Here is a 24,598-nt window from a genome sequence, read left to right as displayed (position 1 = left end):
GGGTGTTAAAACACAGACAAAAGTGTAGCAAGGTAGATTTTATTCAGTTTCTCAGCACTGCAGAGTTTTGCACATATATGGTTTGCAAAGCTTATACAATTCAATATAATTTCTATATAGAAATCAACAGGAGTTTTTTCATGTTACTAAGTAATAAAGTAAAATAAGCACATCAGCTAACCCCCATTGTCCCCAATGTAGTTGGGGAAAAAGGGTGATTGTTCAGACAGTCACCCTTTTCAAGTACAATTCAACAGCCCCATTTCATGGGCCTGACATAGACATTTGTTTTAGCTGGATTCTTCCAGCAGGAAAATACAGCCTCTTTGCCAGTGGGACTGCGGAAAAATAAAATGTGATTTATAAATGATAAGTAACAGTTGTCACTCTGGAAGTGCTCGGCTTCCTCCTTATAGATCAACTCTGTAACTACAGGGTAAGAGAAAGTCGCTCATTCTAGACATGCAGTATTTATGTATGCACATTTTATAAAGGAAGCAAAACATTCAATGCCTGAAATGATAGAAAATAAGCGTTATGCTACATTTTAAATAATGCTGGAGTCTTAACAGTACAGGTGGTTACATAACAAACTAATGCATTTTTTTTTATTATTGTTAAAAACCAAAGGCTCTAAATTATTGCAAGCAAAAATCTTGAGTAGCAGACAGTTCAAAAGGTGCACTTTTACATATTCCATACATTGTTGTTTGAAAACAAGCAAAAAATATCATGGATTTGAAATTTATAAAAAATGTGAAAATAGTCACATCTCTTCTGCAACACAATATAGCATCCACCCTGTTTCCCTAGATTATAGCTTTTGTACAAAATGCAGGGAGGTATTAATTAGCTGGGGGGAAACAAGAAGTATCAAAGAAAAGTAATGGTACATCAATGTAATGATGCATCAAGTTTATTCCAGGTGACACTGGAGAGCTTGGAGGGTAAACTGGCATAGAATGCATACTGGAGGCCGGCAACGGCAAAGGGAAGTCCTATAAGTGCACTAAGTAGTAGCTATCGCTCATCACTTCTTCCTGAACACCTGTTCAAACAATGAAAGCTTATTATCTCTGGCATCGCAAAGGTTATGGGAAGTTGGGGGTTGCTGTTCGTATGTGTGAGTGCCTGTATGTGCATTGTCTGAGTTCGTATAGGAGTATTGCTAAGGAAGCCCCGAAGAAGAGAGAGAGAGGAGGGAAAGCGGTTCAATCCACCACGCCCATCAGCCGACACACCCCTCCCTCGATGGCCAAAGACTGGCCAGGAACCGTTCCAGGAGGCAATCTGGATATGTGAGTCTGCAGGCAACAACAAATAAAAAACACTTTTAAAAACCCCAGTATATTTTAAGTACAAGTCAAAAAAAAACCCCATTAAAATACAGAGTGACTCACACCAGGCTTCATTTCTAATTTGGTTGAACGTAAAGGTGCCAAACTCCAGCCCACGCGAGTGACTTTAGATGCCTCCTTTCTCCAACACACCTGAACCAAATGAATGGCTCATTAGCAGCCCTCTGCAGAGCTGAATGACCTGCTGATGAGGGAATTCAGTCATTTGGTTCAGGTGAGGTGGAAGGGTGAAGCCTCTAAAACACACCACTGGGAAAACCTATTCCAGTGATTGTTTTTGAGCCAACTTTCTCTGGGAAACTCTTCAAATGGGTGAATAATCAGTAAATCACAACACAGAAAAAACAATGAGGCTCAAACCTGGAAACTTCAACTCAAACACTGGGAGATATAAACATCTAGTCCACTGGTTCTGCCTGTCACTGTTTGCCACAGAGAAGTATGTTACCAGTTTGCTCCAACCATGTAAATCCATGAGCTTCAAGTAGGCAGTGTGTGTCCAAATAAAACTATGTGGCTGTCTTTAGCAGTGTTATGAGTAATTTAGCAGGTCATTGTCAGTTGTAAAAATTAAAAAATAAAATAAAAATTACATGTTAATTTTCCCAACAGTGAAGAGTTGTACTTAGCAACCTTATTTTACCAAGCTGGGCCAGAAAGAAACTGAGAAAATATATTACTAACAAAGACAATTATAACAAATAATCATCTCATTTGGATAGTACTTGAAATTTTAAAAAAATCACACAGGAAAGAGAAAGATAATCACCTCAAAATGTGCACATTACAGAGACACACCGGTAGATTTAAAAAGCTATAACTACTTCATTTAACTGGTTAATTTAAAGAATTTTGGACTGTTTATTAATGTCCAGAGAATACAAATTTGCATTTATTTTATTTGTTGGAAGCGTTTCAGTAACTTGCCATGTGTGATTAGATCCCCTGAAGATATTCAGTCAGCATCATCGTGTTTGTATTTTTTCAATTTGAACTGACCGAAAAGTTGTAAGAAAGTCGCAAACACAGCTGTGAAGGCATGAGTGATACTTCCATCTGGGGATCACAGGTCATCGACCCCCCCCTCCATGTGCCATTAATGGCTGTCATCCTCCTTCCTTTCTCTTGGCAGAAAGGCTAACGCTGACTCCTTTCCTCTTGGGGGAGGAGAAAATCCAACTGATGAGTCAGGCCACTGAGCTGGTCCCACATAACTCATCCAGATGCAAGAATCGACTGGTGCTGTTTGGTGTCGGCTCAGACTATTCCCCTGAGCAGCCCGAGGGCAACTGTCACTACAATGGGACAGCAGCCAGACAAGGTCAACCACACATGGCAATACTCTCAGGGGGCCATTATGCCTCGTACGCGCCTCTGAGTTCATCTTCTTCCCTTCATCTTGTGAAAATGAGGTTAAAGGAAGGTCTCATTTGAACTGTTCGAGTCCTCGAATGAGTCATGATCAACTTAAACTAAATGTTTTCCTTTTGATGTTTGTGACCAGTGCAAAACAGTTTTCACACCAAATACTCCACTGAAAATCCCCACAGGGCACAGTTAACTGGCTGCTTGAATTCATAAGGCTGACAGACAAAGACAGTTTAAACCTATAATATATTTACACCAATACATGTGAGGCTTGTGTCCTGTTAAAAGCAACAGGGTCAAGTAATGACGCTAGTCTGACGTAAACACCTCAAGATACAGAATCTGAAAATACAAGAAAAGAAGGGGGATGTTAATTTTATAAGATAGAAAGGGCAGCATTACTGAGCAGCAACAATCTGGAGTTTATAGCCAAACAAGTGAGGAAAACTGTTTTATACAAACATCCAATGAGGATAAAGGGGAGGCTTTACACTTCATAAAAGGAGATTAACATGTATGTCAAGCAAATATAAAATGCTTCTCTAATGGCTTGTTTTGGCTAGTAATACCCCAAATACTGATTTTTAGGGCTTTGTTCTTAGCTGGGGAAAAAAAATGCAGGAAATGTTGAGTAAATGTTGCACATTATGCATTTATACAGGCAGCAGCGCTGCAACATGTCTGGGACAAGTCTGATTTTCATTTAAGCTCTGAAAACAGCTTCGAGCACAAAAATGCCTAAACAGACCAACTCGCTTGCTTTTACTTGCATTAAGGAGGGTATTTCAACACATATTAATATCACAAAACCTGCTTTAAAAAGCTCAGTCTGATACACTGCTAGCCTTTGGAAGCCAGCCTTGAAAATGGCACCACCGTATATAAAATGAGGGGTCACCTGGTACCGCAGAGTGCAAAGAAATTGGGAATACAACAAATGGATGTGCATGAAATGTTGATTTCATGGGAATCAAAAGCCCAAAATGACTTTAGGCCCAAATGACATGTTTGTATAGCATACTTGAGGGTGTTGTATCATATCTGTCATAAACAACACGCTCAAGCCCTATTTAAAAAGGAGAAAGTGTAAATATGCTAGAATATGGTTTTTAGGATTGTCAGTGGTGCCAATGTTAACATTTCCTTCACAAGCCACCACTGCTATTGACCAACAGAGAATTTCTGTTTAAGAAACATGCAAAACTTCTGTATAAAAAAAAATAGCTTCAAAAAAGAAGCAAAATGAAGTAGGAAAGAAAGAAGGCATGCAAACCTGTTTACAACTTGTTACTCGGTGACCAAAGTAACCACATGACAGGGCAGCAGCTGTGTCAAAATATAGCATGAACAGGACAGCTCATTGTTCAAATGTTTAAGAAAAACAACATTCTTTGTTGACATAAATGTGTTTAAGAGTTACAGAAGCCACACATTAACACCACAGTGTACACGAAAGGATAAATGTAGCTCTATGACCAAGCTCTTGTTTTTTTGTTGTGGTTTTCAGATTTTTTCCCTCTTAGAATAACTACAAAGACAATCATATGCTATTTTAACTTTTAACTCATTGAAAGATGAATTTTTTATTTTTTTTTAAAGATATAAAATAAATAATATCCAGAAAAGCGTGCATGCTTTTTTGATTTTCTCTGGCTTTACACAATTGAAGAAGAAAATCTTTATAGTGGTTAAGATGTAAAAGAGGAGAAAACAAAGCTCTGTGTGAGGTTTTACTGTTGTCATTCTTTGTCTTTATTCAACCGAGGTGATCAGAAAACAAAATTCAGTCTAAACCAATGGTTTGTAGATTTGCAAAACATCATTTGATTGAATTCAGGGTAAATTCAGGTGAATATTTGAATAAAACCAGATGCTCTTCCTCATGAAAACACTCGTTATGTCACAGTGAAAAGTGGAGAGACAAGAGAACGACTAAATGTTTAACAGATATCTGATAGAAATGGGAAAAAATATAACACGACCGTACAAGTGCCTGACAATCCATGCTAAATCAACATTCTTAGCTGAGATGTTGAGAAAATATGCACCAGATTGGCCTTGACCAGAAAATGTTTGGTCAGAAACCAAAACGTTCACTCTTTTGTCTTACCAGTAAACCCACCATATTAAGTGTTTAAAGACTACATTGAAAACACTCTTTAGTGTGAAGTCTGTTACTAAAAGAAGAGTCAAATTTAGCCTTTTTTAAAATTTTGTTAGTCATGGTAAAATATCTGTTCAATCACAACTGGCTAGTGGTATTTTTCAGGTCAGAACTGCTCCCTATATACAGTGTTGTTTTGTCTGGTTTTCTACAAACACTAAGCTATCTGAAGAAAAACAATTCAAAAGACACCAGAAACCCAGTGACTTCTTTACCAAATACTCACGCTGCTGTGCAAAAGCACCTTTCATGTTTTATCACATTTAATCAGAGAAAGATGAACTCTGGCTGGGCAGAAATGGTCAGCTAATAGGAATGGAAGGAATGTTTGAAGATTCACAGCCAAGGCAGTGAATATCTGAGCTCAGAAAACTGTGCATGAAAACATGGTGTGAGAAATACATGTTTTGCAAGAGTTTTGTTATTTTAAACTTCAATTTGTTTTAAACAAGGACTTAGCACAACACTGGCACCCTTTGTTCCAAACTACTTCTGCTTCTCCTCTTCTCCAAGTTTGAAGATTCCCACAGATTTACCATCAAGGTCATGGCCATGCAGGTGGCACTTCGTGGGCCTCTATAGCAGACCACAGCAGCTGGGACTGCAGTCTGAACGCTTTAAAGTTCCTATCTCTTGCTATTTGAACTTCATCTGACGGGAGAGAGAAAACAGATGCTGTTCACCATGGTACCCCTTTAATGAACGTATGTAGGCACTGAGCAGAAAACATCTCTGGTCCCAGCTGGGGTTCAGCGAGGGAAATCTTGTTTTGCACCCGATGAAGGAGCATGACGGACAGAAAAGCCAGCTGCTCTGGTGTGCAGATGGCATAACACAAGAGGCACAGCTCGAATCCCACAGTCGCCCTCCAGCAGAGGCAGTGTGAGGTTTGGTGGAGCAGCTGTGATCCTGGCTGCGCTCTCCAATATCAAAATCACCACTGGTCCCTGAAGAGGAAGTGGACACCCGGGCCCCAGGAGATTCAGAGATGGCTGACTCCTAAAGCTGCACTTTACGCAAGTAACTTTTTACTGCTGAATGTGAATAGCATAGTGAATAATTTCATTATAAATCATGAATTTATAATGAAATAAGCGTGCTTTATTTTTTTTAAAGTACCTTGTTTGATGTATTGTGATTCTGAAGAAGCCTGCTTGTTCACTCAGACAAATATATTAGGCATCATGCACATTTATAGAGATTTGCAGGAAATTACACTGATGGACGAGTTTCAGTAACCTTTAGGATACGTTCAAACCCTAAAGGCTGTGATCAGAGAAAGTCAAACCATGAGGAAGAGAACGGTACAGCTGAGGAAGGCGGGACAGCACACAGAAAGCAAACACTTAGAAATATGATCCAGACTGTGATACAGAGATCATGCAGAAGACTGTATCAGAAAGCCCTAATGCTCTTAGAAGCCATAAAATTTTGCTAAAATGTCTATAAGCAATAAAACTTTAAGTTTAATGGTACTATTCAGTGAATGCATGTATCAGTTTTAAGGTACTGTTTTCTGTTAAACAGATTGTGGAGCTATGACTCCACTATCACATACTGAGAGTGACGTTGCCTCCTACTATAAATAACACCACCCTTCACTGAAAGCAGGCTAAAGAGACAAGCATGGTGGCTGTAGTTTTTAAAGCAAAATCTGAATAAATTAAAATCAGTATCAGAAATCTGCCACAAAACTTTAATTGGTGCATCCCTACTAGTAACAAAACACTTGGGTGAGGATGAAGGTTTTCCGAAGATATTACTAAGTTGCAGCATAAAGTTCACATATAATGAAGGAAAGAATAAGAGCATGTCAGGAACATTAACAAACACAGCTTGCACTACAGAATAATTGAGGAGTTTGTTTGTTTTTATCTTTTACATTAACAAATTGTAACACAGGAGTTATTTGGCTTTTATAATGTAATATTACTGACATAAAGCTATTTTTTTAAATATTTTTTTTCTAATCTGTAAAATTCTGATGTAGGACAAGTGTTGTTAAATATATTACTCTATATACTAATATTAATATATTTTACATTATCAGGCAATTCAAAAGCTCACCTTTGCTTTGCTGTCCTGGGCAGACATGTAGCCAACACACATGCTCTCTGTGGTGTGACTCCACAGGAACTCCACTGTGGAGTGAACAATAAAAACATAAAACAGGGCTGAGCTTATCCAGAATAAATAACATAAGGCATCTTTTAGCATACAAAATGTACGTAATCTAAAAGCCCTACAACATATCACACAAAGACACAGAAGTTTAGAAGCAAATCTGTGATAATGGACCATTTTACCGTTCTAATGTGAAGAACGTGACATGCTGTTAATTCCTACGTCAACAGTTATGAAGTCAACCAATCAAGTTTATTTATAGAGCACATTTCAGCAACAAGGCAGTTCAAAGTGCTTTACATAATAAAAACACAAAAATAAACGGCCATAAAAGACACCACGCAGTCAACAATGGAGAAAACCAGTAAACATTACATTTTGCCAAGTGCCAAAGTAGTGAGAAATGGTCACAACTTTGGAAACATTTCAGCCTGATTTTGATCTTAAGATCTCAGCCCAGCAGAAGAGAGACGATTCTGTCTCAAAGCTGCAGGTAGAGAAACCGGATCCACGAACACAAACAGTCAAACTGAGCAGTTCTCAGAAGGAGCCACTTGTGCAAAGATTAGCAGTTGATTCCAAAGTGGGAGGTCTGAGTTTGAATCTGAGATGAAGGGGGTGAAACCAGAGCCTGACTGCACAAGTTAAACCCCAGACCACCAGCGAGGAAAGCCGCGGCATCTCCTCCCACTTTTACTCATTCAACCAATCGTTAATTTATATATATATATATATATATATATATATATATACAGTCAGAACTGGTGTTAGAGGAACGGATCTGTGCACAGAGATGCAAATATTAATGCTTTACCCATTGCGGCTTGAATATTTGGAGATGGCTGTGCTTCCACACATCTGCAGCATCTCAAGACAATAACTCCACCCAGAACACGATCTTCACTGGCCAGAAACGGTGAGCCTAAAAACGTAAAGGGCCAGAATATTTATCTGTGACCACAGGGCATCTCTTTCAATCAAAATAATTTAGAAAGACATACACAAACAAAGAAACAAACAAAACAAAAAAAAAAGGATACAAGACAATAGCAGATTGATCTAATGCCTAAACTGTGCAGTGGGTATATAATTGATGTATAATAACACAAACAGTCTCGATGGCCAGCAGCCAGTTTGATTTCCTCAAATATTAAAACGTAAATATGCGTCACCACTTTTTGTTGCTTAGTTTAATTTCTGTAGAGGATTTCAAGACCCTATACTTGTTGACCAGAAGTAGGGTCCTGACTGCAACGTTGGGTATCAGTGATCTAATCAACTGAAAGTAAAGAGACTTACCAGTTTTATTGTGTTCTATTTTCACAGAAAACCCTTTATTCTGGAACGGTTTGAAGATATCAGTAAGTTTCAGTGCATAAACGACTTTATGTGGCTGCTAGTAGTAAACGTAGTAAAAAAGCTATTAACCAGACAAATCATAGGCTGACATTGATACGTTAAGCGGCTCTCGTGTTCAGAAAGGACTCGCTTTTATTAAATCATAACTACCACAAAATGTAAATAAGCTTTAAACTTGAAAAGATTTCCTTGAACCATCAGTCCTAAATGTGCCCCTAGCATTGGGTTAAATCCAGGAGTATTGAACTTCAGAGGCATATTTTTTCTGCCTGACTTTTTGAAACAATTATTGAAAGCTTGGTGTGGACTACACATACCCCAGTCCCTTTAATCAAATGAAAGGGATTTATTGAAAACCTTTCTTCCCCGTTGAGTTATTTGCTTTTTTTTTTTAAAGCCAAGTTAAACAACTGGAAATGATTATTCTCTTCTGATGCAATTATCCTCTTTAGCAGTCTGCTAAATAAAAATATTTCACTGCCTTCATGTGGGCAAAATGAAAGGGATAATGACAGGTAATATGCGCAATAATAACAACAAAATTAACAGGGAAAATAGTTATCCCACCTCACATTAAAAAACAAATAGGAAAAAAGAAGCACCTAATTTGTTGCATGATGAAACTGCAAATCTGAATGAGTTGTGCTGATCTTGGTGTGGTGCAAATAAATTCAAAAAAGCCTGGTGTGTAAAAGGAACAGACTACAAACAACTGCTGCATAACTTGACATGTCTTAAAACAGGAGCAAGAAAAGTAAAAAAAAGAAAAAAGAAAAAAACAAAACAAAAAAAAAAAAACAGGGCCAAATGTTTTATTTGATGAAAATATTTTGTCTGCTCTTCAGTGCTCTTTTTGTGTCTTTCAAAAACGTTTGTCTCCTTCTTATGATGTTCCCTTGGCTCTAAAGTCTCAGTCTGGGCTGGGAAACAGAATGCTGGTATGTGTTTGTCACTTCTACTTGCTAAACAATGGCTCAGTAATTTTCGGTTTTGGTCGCAGGGCACACAAACACCCAGAATTTACCTTGTAAGAGTTGTCTTCAAAGTAACAGCAGTGTGTTTAAAAAAAAATGAGCAAAGCTCAAAAAGGGTTATTTTAACATATAAATGCACTGGGAGAACTGCCGACTCTGATTTGATCCAAGATCTGGAGACAACTTCACATTCTCCTTCTACAGGTGATACTCTTGCCTTTTAGTGTTTAACCTTTTTCTCCTAGACAAAGCTATTGACTGTGACCAACTACATGTGCTTTTGTTCATGCTAAGATCTATCAAATCGCATTAGATGTGATTCTCTCCTAAAAGGAGCTCCTGGTGCCATTAAGTCCTTACTTTTCTCTGAAATAGAAAGTACTCATGGGTCAGGGCTTCTGTTTGGTAACTAGTATCAATTGGAATGAATGCAATTATTGTGGGACCTGTCTGTATGGTTCTTTGACAGTCACAAAGAATAAACAGAAGAACTGATGTACTTTCCATGTTAGTGAAAAGTGAAAAGTTGATAGAGGCAGAGCCAGGGTGAACCGTCTTTCCGGACTGAATTTCTCCCTACCTTCAAAACTTTCCAAACTGTAGAGAGAGAGAAAAAAGGCTAATTATGGCCCTAATAATTAGTGAAACAAGTTTGACATTTTTACTGTCTTAACATATAAAATCTGATGTATATGGCTTCAAAGACGTTTAGTCGATTTTAGCCCATCACGTAGCTTTGATTAAGTCGCACTGCCATAAAGATTTATGGAGCTGTGTTTAAACCTGATGTGAATTCAGACAGAAACATGAAATAACTTCAAACTGACCTCAGTGTTGGAAAACAAATACATCACAGAGCCAGACATAGATGGACTTTCAGAGGCCAGAACAAGGCTGAAACCACCACATGTATCCACTTGTGTTTTCTTTGTTTCCTCTGTTTTAGCACAGACTGGTCATTCACTGCACAGCAAACACACTTAACGAGGATCTCTAAAACTGGCCACCTCAGGGAACTCAGCAAAATTACACCTTCAAATAAGCACGCAACAAAACGTGCATGTCTTCTTAAATCTTCTGCGGCCATCGTCTGTGATGTGTGGGACATCAGTTTACTATTTAACAATAAAACGTTAAAAGTTGTCTCTTTTGATTCTTTTTTTAAACGTTTCTGGTGGTTCACTCATTCTTCACGGGGAGGAACATCTGCTTGTTTAATTCCCTCAATGCGTTTGTCAAAAATGCAGCATTGTCTTGCAGAAAATGTGTGTGCGTGCGTATGTATGTGTGTGTTTGGAAAATAGTGGTCATCAAGGCACAAGCGGGTGACTCACTGATGAACTTGTTTTGCATAGCCTCCAGCAGCGCTTGGTGGGCATCTTCAGATTGCATGGCAGCGGAGCATTCCCGAGCCAGCATGGTGCGAATCAGATGCTCGCCACACCCTGACAAAACACACACAGCGAAAACCAAACGTGGTTAACACTTTGAGTTGTCACAGATTTAGACTACAGTCTTCTTTAAAAAAAATTTTGAATATATATATACTGATGAGTCTCGTTTGTCAGATTAAAAATAGCTTTTGAAATTAAGCAAGTGTTAAGCATACTTTTCATTAAGTCCACATTTCCGTTTTTAAAAATAGTTTTTATACTGGTCTAATCTTATTAGCGGTTAGCAAAAAACCATCACGATGAAGAGAAATAAGGGTGCTAAAACATCAGTCTTTGTCTAATTACTCCATATAATGAGTTATACTTGGTGATGGAGTTACTAAAGTATTTCAACAAAATTCTAACATATGGAATAGGTATATGGCTTTTAAGTCAAATTAACTCTGAGGCTTTAAGGTTAGGTTTGAATTTCCAAGTGGAGCAATTAGAAATCAAACACAATTCTCCACATTCTTTATCTCAATATTGTAGCCTTTTTCAGACTTCTAATTTCTTGTATTTTTTTTATGTGCATAAAGGATTTATTTGGCTCTAGTGGCTTTTTTATTTGATCGTGAAGCTACAGGAAAGCAGGTCGTGAGAGACGGGGAAGACATGCGGCAAAGGTCAACAGGCTGGGACTCAAAACCACGCCGACAGAGGATTCAGGACTCTGTATATGGGTTGTGCGGTCTTCACCTGAACCGCAGGCGTGCTCTCTTGTAGTTTTCATAATTCGAAATATGAACCTCGAAATCTCTAGAATGGCAACTGGTTCTTAAATTTGAAATCTTTCACAAATAATTAAACACAATAACTCTTTTAGCTGTGAAAAAGTATCCAAAGCTGCATTGGGATACCTTAAAACGTTTCTGAACATTGGCACCATTATTTAGATTTTTATTGTTTTAATCCAGAAAGCTGCAGTCTTGGTGCTTGGTTTATCATTTTCATTCCAATTGAAGGTTAAGTTCAGTTCAACTAGAATTCAATGTTGTCCAGTGACCAAACAGATAGTGAATGGGCTCTTTTAGGATTGAGAGTAGTTTACCATAAAGTCAGCTAACCTAACTCTAATTTTGCCAAAAGGAGCAGTCCAGTCAAAATTACGCCAAAAGGTTGGCACAACAAAAAAATTCTAAAAATCAAACAAACAAACAAAAAAAACACTTTTTTGACATTTTCAAGTTGAAGACCTATTGTGATAAATTGTCATGTGGTGTCTGTACATTATCTAGCCATTAAAATCATCCCTGGTTAAAAATCTGAGCATTATGCAAAGTCACAGCATTTTTCTATTTGTTTTCCAGTTGGTCTAATTAGGGATGGGAGAGTCGGATTGCAACCTAAAGTCAATCTCCAGAGCATCCAAAAGATTTTTCAATGGGATCATTGTCTGGAGTCTGTGGTACACTAGTCATGCACTTAAATACTGTCTCGTCTTCCCTTAACCACTTAAAAAAAAAGAAAGAAAAGCAAAACGAATCTTGGCATCGTCATCCTGGAATATGTCTCTGCCATCATCACACTGATGAAAGAAACAGGCTCTTCAACAGATCCTGGCAGTCAACCCAACAAAGTTTTAAGACACATAAAGTTGTTGAATACAAATATTTTCTACCATAGTCATCCCAGATTATGCTATTGTCCCCCAAAGCTTTCCAAAGTAGACATGATGAGTGAAGTATTTACTTCATTTTTACAATGGTACATCACTTGAGTAACAGAAAAACAAAACAGACCAAGCAGACCGCAAGCTAATGTATTACTGAAACTTTTAAATATTTCTTTATATTGTTGAAGAAGTAATATTTTTGCTTTTCTCGTATGCAAAAAATGTTTTTTCATTCAGCCAGCTGGTTTGCTGTTTGAACCAATATGTGAGGAATGGGCATTACTGAACCAGAAAAAAAATCCGGTCACTCTCGCACTTACTTTAATATCTAGCTGGAAATACTTTTAATTAAAGACTTAAGATGAAAGAACCGTTGTAGGGCTAAGCAGGAAATATATAAAGCATGTAGTGAGCTGCACAATCACTACTACTAAATCTTTTTTTTTTCAATTTAATGTTATTAACCAACAACAAGTGATGTGTTAAGGGAAAATTAAGACATTTTTGACTCCATCACTGAAAATCTGTGAAAAGTAAAGCATATGATTACAACAGAAAAATGAACAGGAATCTGAAAGTTAAAATAAAACCCATTTGACGACAGAGAGCTTGTGAAAACTCATATAAAGGCTGAGGAATAATACAGCCTCATTGTTTCTGTAAATACGAATTAAAGCTCCCATAAACCTCCAGGTAACTACAACAGAACAAAATGCAGGTTAGTAACTATGCAGGCCAAGTGCCTGGAGGGATTTCCAGCTCTTGCTAAAGCAAAGGAGAGGGCTTCTCTCGCCATCGACTCTGCAGCTTACCAAAGAGCCTCGCAGAGGAAAGGAACCAGAGATTATCAATGTGGCACGAAGAACTGGATATAAAATTGAGACTTGCAACACAAAAATAAATAAATAAATAAATGAATGAGCTAGTAATTGCAGATGAAATCTGTTTCTAAGCTGATGCCTCAGTGACCACAGCAAAGCCAAGACCAGATGAAGTAATAAAACTATGACCCAGATGAGCCACATATTACAAATCTGACTAAATCGGAAAAAGGGAAGAGGGGGAGTAGGAAGAGGTGGTGGTGGAGGAAGAATTGCGTGTGGCTCTTTGTGAAGTGAAAAAAAGGGGTGACATGAGGGGTAAGGTTCACGCTCCTTGTGTCAAATTAAAAAATATTGTTTTTCTGTTTCTTTTGATGGAAACGGCTTTCAAGTTAGGAAATGAAAAACAGGTGTTGAGCTGGAACCCACATTGTGCTTTTCAAACCCATAAGACTGGCTTTGTGTTGGTTACATCAAAGCAAAGAAGCCACAATATAGTAAGACAGGGTGAAGCGAAAATACACACAGGGAGGAGGCATACGCACTTGATCTGCTGAGATAACAGACCAACCTTTACTAACAGCCTGCTCAGATGCAACAGGTACACGGCAATCAGCTGAAATGCATAGAAAACTACCACCTCTAACCTGCAGGTAGAGAGCATCTGTCATCCTGTTTGATCACTTCGAGAGTAATATACCAACCATATTTAAGAAAATGACCATGATCTGCCAGCAAGTTTGGAGAGATTCTTGTTTATTACTTTAAAACAACCAAATAATTGCAGTGGATCACACCATCAAGTCAGCTCTGTGCATAATTCAGGACGTATTAGAGGTTCAAGTACACAGAGCTCAAGCTGAAGCCTGTCTGATCAACTCAGCTCATCTGCACTGAGACGCATTAGGCTACAGATCCACATCAAAAGGCTTCTAATGTTCCCCAGAAGCTATGCTGGAGACATCTACACATCTTAAAAGAATACAGCCTTAATTTAAAACCAGATTGCATTGACTTGGTTTGTAAGACTAAAAGGAAAGCAGACTTTCAGCTGCTCAAAATGCAATAATCTACTCAAAAGAAGGAAGATTGTTCTCTGGATGGTGGATTTTTCTTGACTGGAGAGGACCTATTTAGATAAAAAGCTGTTACCTTAAGCCAAAGAGAGGCAGGGCTTAGTTTACAGAGATTCAATGCAACGTTTGCCCCATTTTGTCATTTTATCACCACAAATAAAACCTGCATTTTATTTAAATTCCGTCTGATAAACGAAACAAAATAGCACATATTTCTGAAGTGGAAGGTAAACTATGTGTAAGTAACAGTCCCCTTGAGTCAACACCTTGTAAAACCACTTTTCTCTGCAATTCCCTAAAACTTAGCAGGGTCTCTCTCTACCAGCTTTGCACATCTAAGGACAGAGTTGTTCAATATCACGAAATAGTTCAAGCGTAATCAGACCAGAGAGAGTGGCTGTGAACATCAGATTTTAGGTTTTTCCATCAATGATTAACAAGATTTATGTCTGGAAATTAACTAAGTCTTTCAAACACATCTGCCCGTTTCATTGTACCTCAAGCTAGAGTCACTGTCCCGTTGAAAGACTGAGTAGCATACTGAATGGTTTTGGTTGGATCTCTTGAAGGCTGTATTTGGTTTCATGCTTTACGAAAAAGACACACAGCTTTGTTTATTAGTTTGTTTACTCTACTGTATCCAACAATGCAATGCACAGCTGGTCTGCTGTGTTTACATCTGCACAAATCAACCGCTCCAAGGGGAGAAAGGGCTATGCCTTCACCATGCTGAGTACAAGTTTCAGATTACGACCATTAATGATACCTACTTAATATATTTTGCACACATATGCAAATAGCCACATGTGAGAAATAGATAAAGACCTATATGTGGGTCATATTAAAATAAAATGACATGATTTTTCACATAAATAGAAATTTAAGTCCCAATAAAAATATCCCACATGAAGGTTAAGTCAAATATGATCATTTAAATGTAGACGACTATTCTTAGCGAGTTTCCCATTATTGTATTTGATTCGCACCAGTTCTCCTAGTATATCTACAGCAGGTATCCCATGTCAAATGTCACTAAAAATCCACACAGCTATGTAATGCACCTGGCATGCAGCTGGCTAACTATGGGTGGAGTATGTTGACTCAATCAGCTCAGGAAGTGACTGATGTGGATCTCTCAACAGGAAAATTTAGAGGTCATCGGAAAGCACTGTCTATTCATTCACATCATGGCCAAAACAAAAAAGATGGGCCAGTGGTAAACAACGGAGCCACTGCACTGTTGCATGTTTTAGCACAAACTCCTAAGGAAATGCAAAGTTGTGTGGAACAAGAGGTTATACCTGAGGTACTCACTGCTGTAGAGTAAGAGTTCATGTTACAGGCGTTTTCAGCCCAGCAGCCACATCCATAATGAGCAGCCTAGAATAAAAACAGGGAGAAATGAGACTGAAAATTAAGAAAGGGTTTGCTGAATTAGCTTTAATGGAAAACTATTACAAACTTAAATGTTACCTCCGGCATTAAAACAAGAAAGGAAAGCTGCAGTAATTATTTCAACCTAATTAGCGGACCCAAGACTCAGGGCTGAATATGAGCGTAAAGTTTGCTAATTAGTTTGAGGAAAAACAACTCTACTAACTTTATCTATTCAAGTTTCATGTTGTAGCCATTTTTCAGTTGTCCTACATTAAAGAAAAGCAAAAGCCAGGACTACTTTCAACTGGCTCAAAGTAAAACATTTACTGTACACACGTTTGCAATCATGTTAAACAAAGACATTTAGTGTGCTGGTAAGTTAATTTGTAGTAGGAACTCTCATTAATTTAGGCAATATCCATTAGGAACCAGAAGTTTATTTGGGTTATTACATCAGGCTGAGGCAGTGCCAGACTAACACAGCAAAGGGAGAAAAAAAGGTGAACAGAAAGCTGTAAGACTTCAGCGGTAATGTCATGATGTGCGGTGGTTGGAGGTGAGAAAGACGCCGGTGAACCCAGGTAGTCATGATAAAAATGATCATTTTAATAAAGAATCGGGAGCAAACTCATAAATACAAGTAGCACTGGAAACAGACGGAAGGACAATAGACGAGGACCGACAAGAGACAAAGACAACAGGTGGACTTAAATACAGGAGGGTAATCAGGAAACTTGACACAGCTGGGATCAATCAACAGGGAGGACAGGACAGAGACTCACAGGGAAACAGGACTAACACAGAAAATCTCAAAATAACTACACAGAAAAACACAGATCACAACAGGTAACAGCTGTTTGCTGAAATATCCAAGCTGCTGTGTTTCAGCTTTCCAAAGGCGCATTGATCAGTAAAATTTTGGTAACTGTGGAACATAAAAAATATACTAGATGTCTGCCAGGAGGAAATCTTGTTTGAGAATTAGAGATACAGCAACAAGCAATTAGTGTATCCTTGCATTCTTTTATGCTGTGACCTCACAGTCAGAAGCTAAACATAATCTTTTATGAGATTATAGAAATATAGATTGATTGCTGTTACCCATAGATCTTGAAAGAAAATGAGAATAGGTTAAAATCTATATTGGCAGATCAGAGTTTTATGAAATTGGAGAAAGAAAATGGGTCACAAAGGTCTGATCGTTGCATCTCTGCTAGCCAAAAAAAAAAAAAAAAACACTAAAGGGGCAATAATAGTTTCCCAGTGAACCCAGCATAAACAAAAAACAGACCTGTTGGGATGTTCTCTAACATAAATGAAAGGCAGTTATCTGGCAACAGTCGACATCAAAGGCAGCATTTTAGAGAAGGCCATCATATCGAGTTAAATGGTCATACTGGAGGAAATGTTCTGCTTTGCTGCCCCAGAGGCCATGGATGTCATATTCAACTATGAATTATCCATTATACCAAAAGCAGCAATGAATCCAAATGTTTCAGTTGAAGCAGAAGATACTGGTTATGATCATCACCAAAAGATTACAAAAACTTAGGTACGGAGAGTCATGAAAGTCTAGATCTGTAAGAAAAGCCAACATCAAACTAGGGAAAAATATATTATATCTGTTTACTTAAATATATTTTGAAATGGACAAGTGGATTTTACTTATATAAAGAAAAAATAAAGTCGAATTAAGGGTTTTGGATTTCAATTTTGTGTGCTTACTGTTGATAACAGAAACAAGTGTATATATTAAAAAACAAGCCACTATGAGAATAAATGTATCATCACGATAGAAGAGGGTGATCCTACCTGGCCAACCCTTCCAGGATGTTTCATAGCTAGGCCTCCACTGGACACAGCTGCAGCCACGTTCCCCTCCGAGTCCACCACAACAGCTCCGACTGTGTCGAGGCACCCTGAGCCGTTTTCCTACATCACACCAGGAAAGAAAAACTATTCGCGTGGATGGAATAACATGAACACAAATGACAATAATTCCTTAAAAATTTGGGCAACAAAAAATAAATAACGAATCATTCAGAGCCCACAAAAGACAAAACTTTGAATATTTACAAAGTAGGCAAGGACAGCATGAATTTCTGAGTCCTCTTCCTCCCCTTTTGTCTTTAATAAAAATGTTATGCTCTAATTTAAATTGGCTCTTTCTTTCCCTGATTACGGTTTGTGTCGGAAGTGATTTGTTTGCGATCAGTCCATAGTGGATGATGAATTAAATTCTGGATGTGAAACGTGCAAATCGGCATCCTAACACGTGATCACAATTTCACGTTCACCAGAACCTAAATACCCTGACTAAACCTTGGAATAAAAAGGAAAGAAACAAGAAAAGAAAACAGTGCGAGGCTTTTTCTCTTCCATCATCTGCTCTCTTGAATCAGTCATCTCTCTGGGGTTGTAAGACCAAAACGAGGCCAGAGCCAGCAGTTTCAAAATTAAAAACCATTGTGCAATACAGCATCCGTGCCTTTCACGGATGGCTGTAAATGATGGCTCCAAAACATGGGAAAATAAAAATTATGTCAATATGTTTTAGACTCCTTGGACATTTTTAACTGTACACCATCAGTACACAGGTGTTTCTTGTGCCATGAATTAAAATGAGGAAAAGAGGAAAGATTTTATTGCTTGGCAACGAGTCAGGAAGGCATAAAAAGAACATTGTGCACAAAATTAAAAACAGGCAGCCCAGGCCATGTTTCTAATAAGTTGTTACATTAAACCTGGTAATTTCCTTTTAAATGTCAACTGCAAATTTAAAACCAAGAATAATTTCTTCACTGCATCAAATAGTCACATATTAATCTTCCAATAGGTCACGCGTTTGGAAAAGAAAAACAAACACTTCCTTTGGAATAACAGCCATCTGACAGAAAGATTCATCATTGAATCATTGGTCACTTGAACAAACAAGCAGCCCATAAAAGCTATTTGTTTTCTTTTGCATTGAACATTTTGTGAGTGAACTATGATGTGGGTTTACTAAACCAAAATACGATTAAAAAGTAATTCCGATGAAGTTTGCATGCTACATGTTTATTTACGTTGCACAAGATTCACATGTGAACCAAGATAAACGTTCCCACCCTTTTCTATCGCCGCTTCTAGTGGCAGGGAGTTCATATGAGAATGAACGTTTTAAATGATTCAGTAAATACTGACAGGCTACCAAACTTTACACCAGGTAGTGTAACATCCATAAAACAGAACTAAGTAACATAAAACAAAACAACAAGAACTGGAATAAAATGAAAGAATAGAGGCAGATATTATTTTCTGTCGTTTAAATCCTGTTAATTCCACAAGAGTAAAATTTGCGGTGTGCGAGAATTTATTGAAATGAACCATTTTACTTTACAATTGTTAAACTGTTCAATAAAGAGAACATCAGGGTACAGTGTTGCCTTTCTGCTCAGCTGTGTCTTCACTACAACAGACCAGAGCAGCGCTCACATCACTCACCACTCTACCCATTGATCTCTTGCTCCGTTTTTTCCTAATTTCCCTTCAAATTACCAGTCACTAAAGTCAAATTATACACATTTGATTCTTTTTAGTGCAGCCATTTGAAATCTATGGGCTTTTAACATGAAAGTTGTTTTTTTCTGCACTCCTTCCTGAAAGACCTGGCAACATACAAGTAAATTGCTAGATTTACACATCTTACAGTTGTGATGCTAAATGCAGCTTAAAGTCAAATGTAGTCATACTCCTGGCAGATTGGGATTTAAATTATTTTCACTCAACAAATAAGTTCATTTCTGGAGTGGAAATGAGACTTTAGGAGACAGTTTTAGAACTTGCTAGACTTTCATAGACATCCTCAAGCTTCTTCACCGCAAATAAACATTTCTCCTTGAGTTTTTTGATGACTGGATAAATGGTTGAGTTGTGTGGACACTCACTTCTAGTCAAATGTTCCCTTTTGTCTTTGATAAGAAAAAAAACTCACGTTTTCACTTGATTGTCGTCTTTTCTTTGCCTGGTTTTGTCCTGTGTCCATTTTCTCTGCTAGCTCCATCTTTCGCTTGTTCCTCTTGTATGCAGATAAACTGAACTCTGGATGTGACAAAATAATGTGGCCCCAATTGCATCCGTATAAAGTAGAGCAAGTCTTCTAATTTCGTTTAAGGTGTGTTGGTTTATTCACTGTCAAATACAAATTCTCACATTTTTTAAAAATGTTTATAAATAATTCAACAATACTCACTTGTTGCCATTTTCTCCGAAGGGCAAGGAGGTATTCCATGTCCCACTGCCCAGTCATGTGCTCCTCGCCCCACCAAAAAGCTACAGAAAGACAGCAGAATTAACAAGAGGGAAACACTAACGTTCCGATCTTTGATCATGAGGCTTGATAGTCACCAGGGTGGTATTCTGCCTGCTGAGAGCTTCCCTTTCTGTGCTTCAGTCAAGAGGCAGCTTGCAACTAAGACAGGGTTTTTTATACCTGAGGAGAAGAAAAAAACAAATGAAGTCATTCATTTAAGCAGAGCATTACAGTGTAATGAATCCATTGAGATACATGCCTTACAAAACATTTAAACCCCCTTTACCAGAGTTTGTTGCAATACAAGCATAAACTTTAAAGTACTTTTTATGACAAACTAACAAAACAGTGACGGACGATGATGGTCGCACATCTCCCTGAACAAACCCCTCAGTGATACATGGTGACGATGGCAGCGTCATGTTGTGGAGATGTTTTTATTGAACAGAAATTAGAGAGTAGATCTAGTCAGAGTTGATGGGAAGATGGATGGAGCTAAATACAAGAGCAGACCTACAGAAACCCTGTTACTTCAGACCCAGGTGAAAACTCTTTTTCCACAAGGACAACAACCCTAAATATGCAGCCGAGGCTACAATTGAATAGTTCAGAACAGAATATATGCATGTTTTTGAATGACCTAGTCAAAATCTAAAGGTAAATTCAATAGAGAATATCTTTCAGATTCTCTTCACCCATTCAGATTAAACTATTTTCGGAAGAATTGAAACTTGACCATAAAATCATTGTAAAAATGCAATAAAGTTTGTGCATGGAAAATAATAAAAAAGGGAAGATGTCTAGAGATGTGAATAGTCATGTAAGGAAGTAAAAGTCAGTAAGAGAACATGCATAAAAACAATGCAGTAAAGATGCTGCAAGTGTACAAGTGAGTTTAAATCTAAGGGAAATCAAGATGTGGAAATACAGATTTATGAACTGCAAAATAATGTACTAGTTGTTTTCAAGATGCAAAAATTACTGTATAAATGCTGTTGCATGAACGGCTGCAGTTGTTGTGAGAGACTGGAGAGGATATCAAAACACATATAGATATGTTAAGCGTAGAAACTAACCACTGATGGCTCCGACTGCGCCAAAATGAAGCGACTTCCCGTCCATGATGCTTGCATCACATTCAATTTCCCCAGACAGATTAAGGTTGGAGCCCATGCCAGCATTTGTAAAAGGAGAGTCCTGACAGCAATTAAACCAAGGGGGAAGTAAACAAAAAACAATATCTAGAGCAGAAAAATCATTTAAAGAAAGGAATGTCACTAACTATTTAAGATAATACCCCAACAGAGTTTGCTCATTTATAATCTGCTTCTAAAAATGAAATTGTCAAAATATCCTTTTTGTCAGCTAGCATGCAAGATAATATCTTTTGTTAAGGTATTTTCTAGTGTTTATTGTGATAAAAGCAATGATTAAGAAAAAAAAGTATCTACAATATCCTTGCAGTCGTTTTAAATAACTATATGTCACTTACTGCATGTCAAAGTCATACAAACCAGCTCGTTTACATTATGAAATGATTTTTATTCAACCAACCTCTAGTTCAACCAGGGCAGCAGTCACAGCTTCCACTGCAAGTGCACCTGCTCTCAATTGGTCTACAGCCTGGAAAAAATAATGACTGAATTAAAACAATGAACAAATCACGGTGAATAGGTGCTATGCATTCTATTATTCTATAAATGTAGGTTAAACACAATGCATCGAATTCAGAGAAACATAAACGTACCCTGTGTCTAAAGCACCCCATTCTGAAGCAGCACACAAATGTTAAACAGTGCTAAAGAAAATGATCCACAAAGAAAGCTTTTTAGGAATACTATAAACTACTTATTTACAGTTGCGAAAATACATCGTCTACGTCACAAAATAAAACTGTGAAACTTGGCTCCTTGTCTGTATTGTGAATAGATGGTATGTAAATCAGTCTAAACAGAAGTGGATTCTTGAAAACTATCTTGAAGTGACAGAGAATGACAACTCTCTTGTGAGACCACCACAACCGTCTCAACAGAACAGCCAACACAAATGTTGGAATTGTGCTGAAAATATGTTGCATTTGTGGTTGAGTTTGAAGAAATATATTTAGTAACATCAAACACATAAAGAAGGATTTATTACTTCGGAATCACTGACAACTGATTTCTTCATTCACAAAGGCTGCCTTTAGACTTGTAAAGCTCTTTGCAACCTGGAACGTAGCTTGATAATTGCAAATTTGGAAAAACATTCTTCTGTTTGAAAATAATAACTGCGCTGCTACAGTTTTAATATCAACTGAATAAGTCTGCGATATGCAACAGATATAGTATTCTACACATTGTATTTGTTAACGTTGCCTTTCAATAAGAATTCTACTATATTCTCTGCCATTTCACCAATCTCCTGACAGATTATTTTTGTTCCAAGTGAGTCTTTATCCAGTGTAGGAACATAAGACTTACAAAGTAAACTTACCCGCTGGCAGGCTCTTTTACACACATGCTTATATTCCTTTGCCTTAGATTCAGAGTGGTAACCTGCTCCTGAAAGCAAGTGATAAAAAATTACTCAACTACCTGTGATATACTTGGGATGTTGTATTGCATAAAAGAAAAATCTAAATTTATCAATTTGCAAATATCCTAAACCCAATGCTATTTGTTGATTAAAAAAAAACTATTTTTTTGTTGTATTTCTTTGCATATTTAAATTGAATTCATCTAACAGGAGAGAAAATAGCTAGATTAGAAACATTGTGAAGTGTATCATATATATGTGGCCAACTCCTAACAACTTTAAAATATGAGAAAACATATGAAGAAATGAATGGTGTGTCAGGATACTTGCAGAATTTTATGTTTATTTGGAGGGTGATTGCCTGGTAAATAAAGGCTTCACAAGGAAAGGATTTCTGTGACATAATTCATTAAGCAAGAGGTTTTATAAGTATAGGATTACAAGAAGGTTTAACTAACTGTAGTAGTCTAAACCAGTAGATATTCTATAATCTCTAAATAGTCTTTTTTCCCCCTCTTGTCTCATTTTAGCTTTATGTTTTTTTTTCCCTTCGTCTAATTGGTTGTGTGAATGTGTGATGGCTGAAACTACTTGTTGCAAATGAAATGCCTTTTGGGAACTTAATTAAGTAAAGTGGAGGTGTGGTTTAAAAACACATATTTTAGTGTTTTCCAGACTAACCTGCATGCACAAGGACAAATCCACCAGCACATTTTGCCTTTTGACTCCTGCATGCTTCCTGATTGTACCAGGAGTTGGTCATCACAGAAGAAGGCTGCTGTTCTTCAGTACAATTAATTAAACTTTCCATACCCTCAGCATAACTTCACAAGCTTATCGTTGCCTGTCACGCAGCCTTAACAAAATCATTTTCATAGCGTACCTGCGAGAGGACCAGAAATGTACACATTAACATCGAAATTTAAAAGTGGAATTATTTGACTGGTTAAATAACAATAATAACTTCTTGCAAAGCAATGTATACAGCACTGTATCAGTGAAGCCACAAAGCAACAAGCAGGTATTTATAATTCTACTTAGAATAAATCATTGTAATAAACAATCACTAGTCTTTTAACAACCAAAAGCAGTTTTAAATCTGCATTTGATGAGTCGCGTGCAATTTATTGTCATGATTTGTATGGATAATATCTGAAAAACATTATTTTTTACGTATAAATGTACATTATTCGTATGTTTTTGAGCAACGAACAATATTTTCCAGACATACGCAATTTGCCTTATCATACTGCCATTCGTTTTTGTGTGTTATGTGTCTGTTATACGGATAAAAATACACAATGAACAAATAAGTTATTAAAACTTTAACAAGTTGTTTTCTTTAGCGTGTTAACCAAAAGCTTGCTAACACAAGAAATTGTTCCGACTTACAGTTCTCCCTCCTCTCATATCAGCGACAGAACTGGCTCTTAACCTTCAAATTAGCAGACAAGGGTATAAAACATCTGAACAGTAACTGTCCTCATACTTTTAATCATAATAAACTTTGTTTTTACTCTTTCGTGCCCCAGAACAGCCCATGGCTAGTTAGCTGAAGCACACGAAAGCACTTCCGGGTTCAGACTCTCGTTGCTAAGGAAGTGCGGTCTCCAAATATTGGCTCACGTGGACGAAAGGGCGCAAAACACCCAGAATTCATGGAGACGGATGAACGTTAGACCTTAGACATGTACGTGCGAAACTGTACGCAATACAAAAAATAAAAAAATAAAAAGATAAATCACACATTCGGTATATTACAAAACGATATCAACATAATGAAACATAAAAATTCACGCTTGTTTCAGACAAAATCAATCTATTTATAAAAATAAAAAAAACACACTGGCAAGCATACATCAATCTTCAAAACTATCATAAAACACAATATTTCCAATGTTGGTAGAAGTTTGACATATTAAGCATCATGACATTAAAAAAGAAGCCATATTCATAGTTTGCATGAATACTGAAACACTGAAATATTGGATGTTAGTAGATTAAACTGTTAGAACGTTCATGAATAACAAATGCCTACTGTCGTTTAATATACCTCGTTTTTTGAGAGTTAATGGATTTAAGTGTCTTCATTTGTTTGTTGTTTAATTTTTCTTTTAATCA

At 37.3% G+C, this 24,598-nt stretch overlaps 1 protein-coding gene and 1 long non-coding RNA gene across 2 annotated transcripts; one reads left to right on the top strand and one right to left on the bottom strand.

Moving 5' to 3' along the window:
* Positions 1 to 23: 23 nt before the first annotated feature.
* LOC103134167 (threonine aspartase 1-like) lies at positions 24 to 24,075 on the bottom strand. The gene is made up of 14 exons (XM_007546311.2): positions 23,870 to 24,075; positions 23,159 to 23,360; positions 22,436 to 22,503; positions 21,515 to 21,583; positions 21,037 to 21,157; positions 20,056 to 20,140; positions 19,901 to 19,980; positions 19,643 to 19,749; positions 17,482 to 17,601; positions 15,594 to 15,672; positions 10,682 to 10,792; positions 7,829 to 7,936; positions 6,958 to 7,031; positions 24 to 1,304 (listed from the first exon to the last, which is right to left on the bottom strand). Exons 2-14 carry the CDS (start codon positions 23,286 to 23,288, stop codon positions 1,212 to 1,214), a joined length of 1,245 nt encoding a protein of 414 aa, XP_007546373.1. The 5' UTR covers positions 23,289 to 23,360; positions 23,870 to 24,075; the 3' UTR covers positions 24 to 1,211.
* LOC107835609 (uncharacterized) lies at positions 15,868 to 16,905 on the top strand. The gene is made up of 2 exons (XR_001661411.1): positions 15,868 to 16,197; positions 16,516 to 16,905. It is a non-coding gene; the product is annotated as an uncharacterized LOC107835609 (long non-coding RNA).
* Positions 24,076 to 24,598: the final 523 nt, after the last annotated feature.

The sequence above is a fragment of the Poecilia formosa genome, unplaced genomic scaffold (genome assembly GCF_000485575.1).
Source record: "Poecilia formosa unplaced genomic scaffold, Poecilia_formosa-5.1.2 Scaffold15, whole genome shotgun sequence".
In the NCBI taxonomy this organism is placed as follows: domain Eukaryota; kingdom Metazoa; phylum Chordata; class Actinopteri; order Cyprinodontiformes; family Poeciliidae; genus Poecilia; species Poecilia formosa.
Note: the sequence above shows the minus strand (reverse complement) of the source record. Positions and strands in the feature narration are given on the sequence as shown.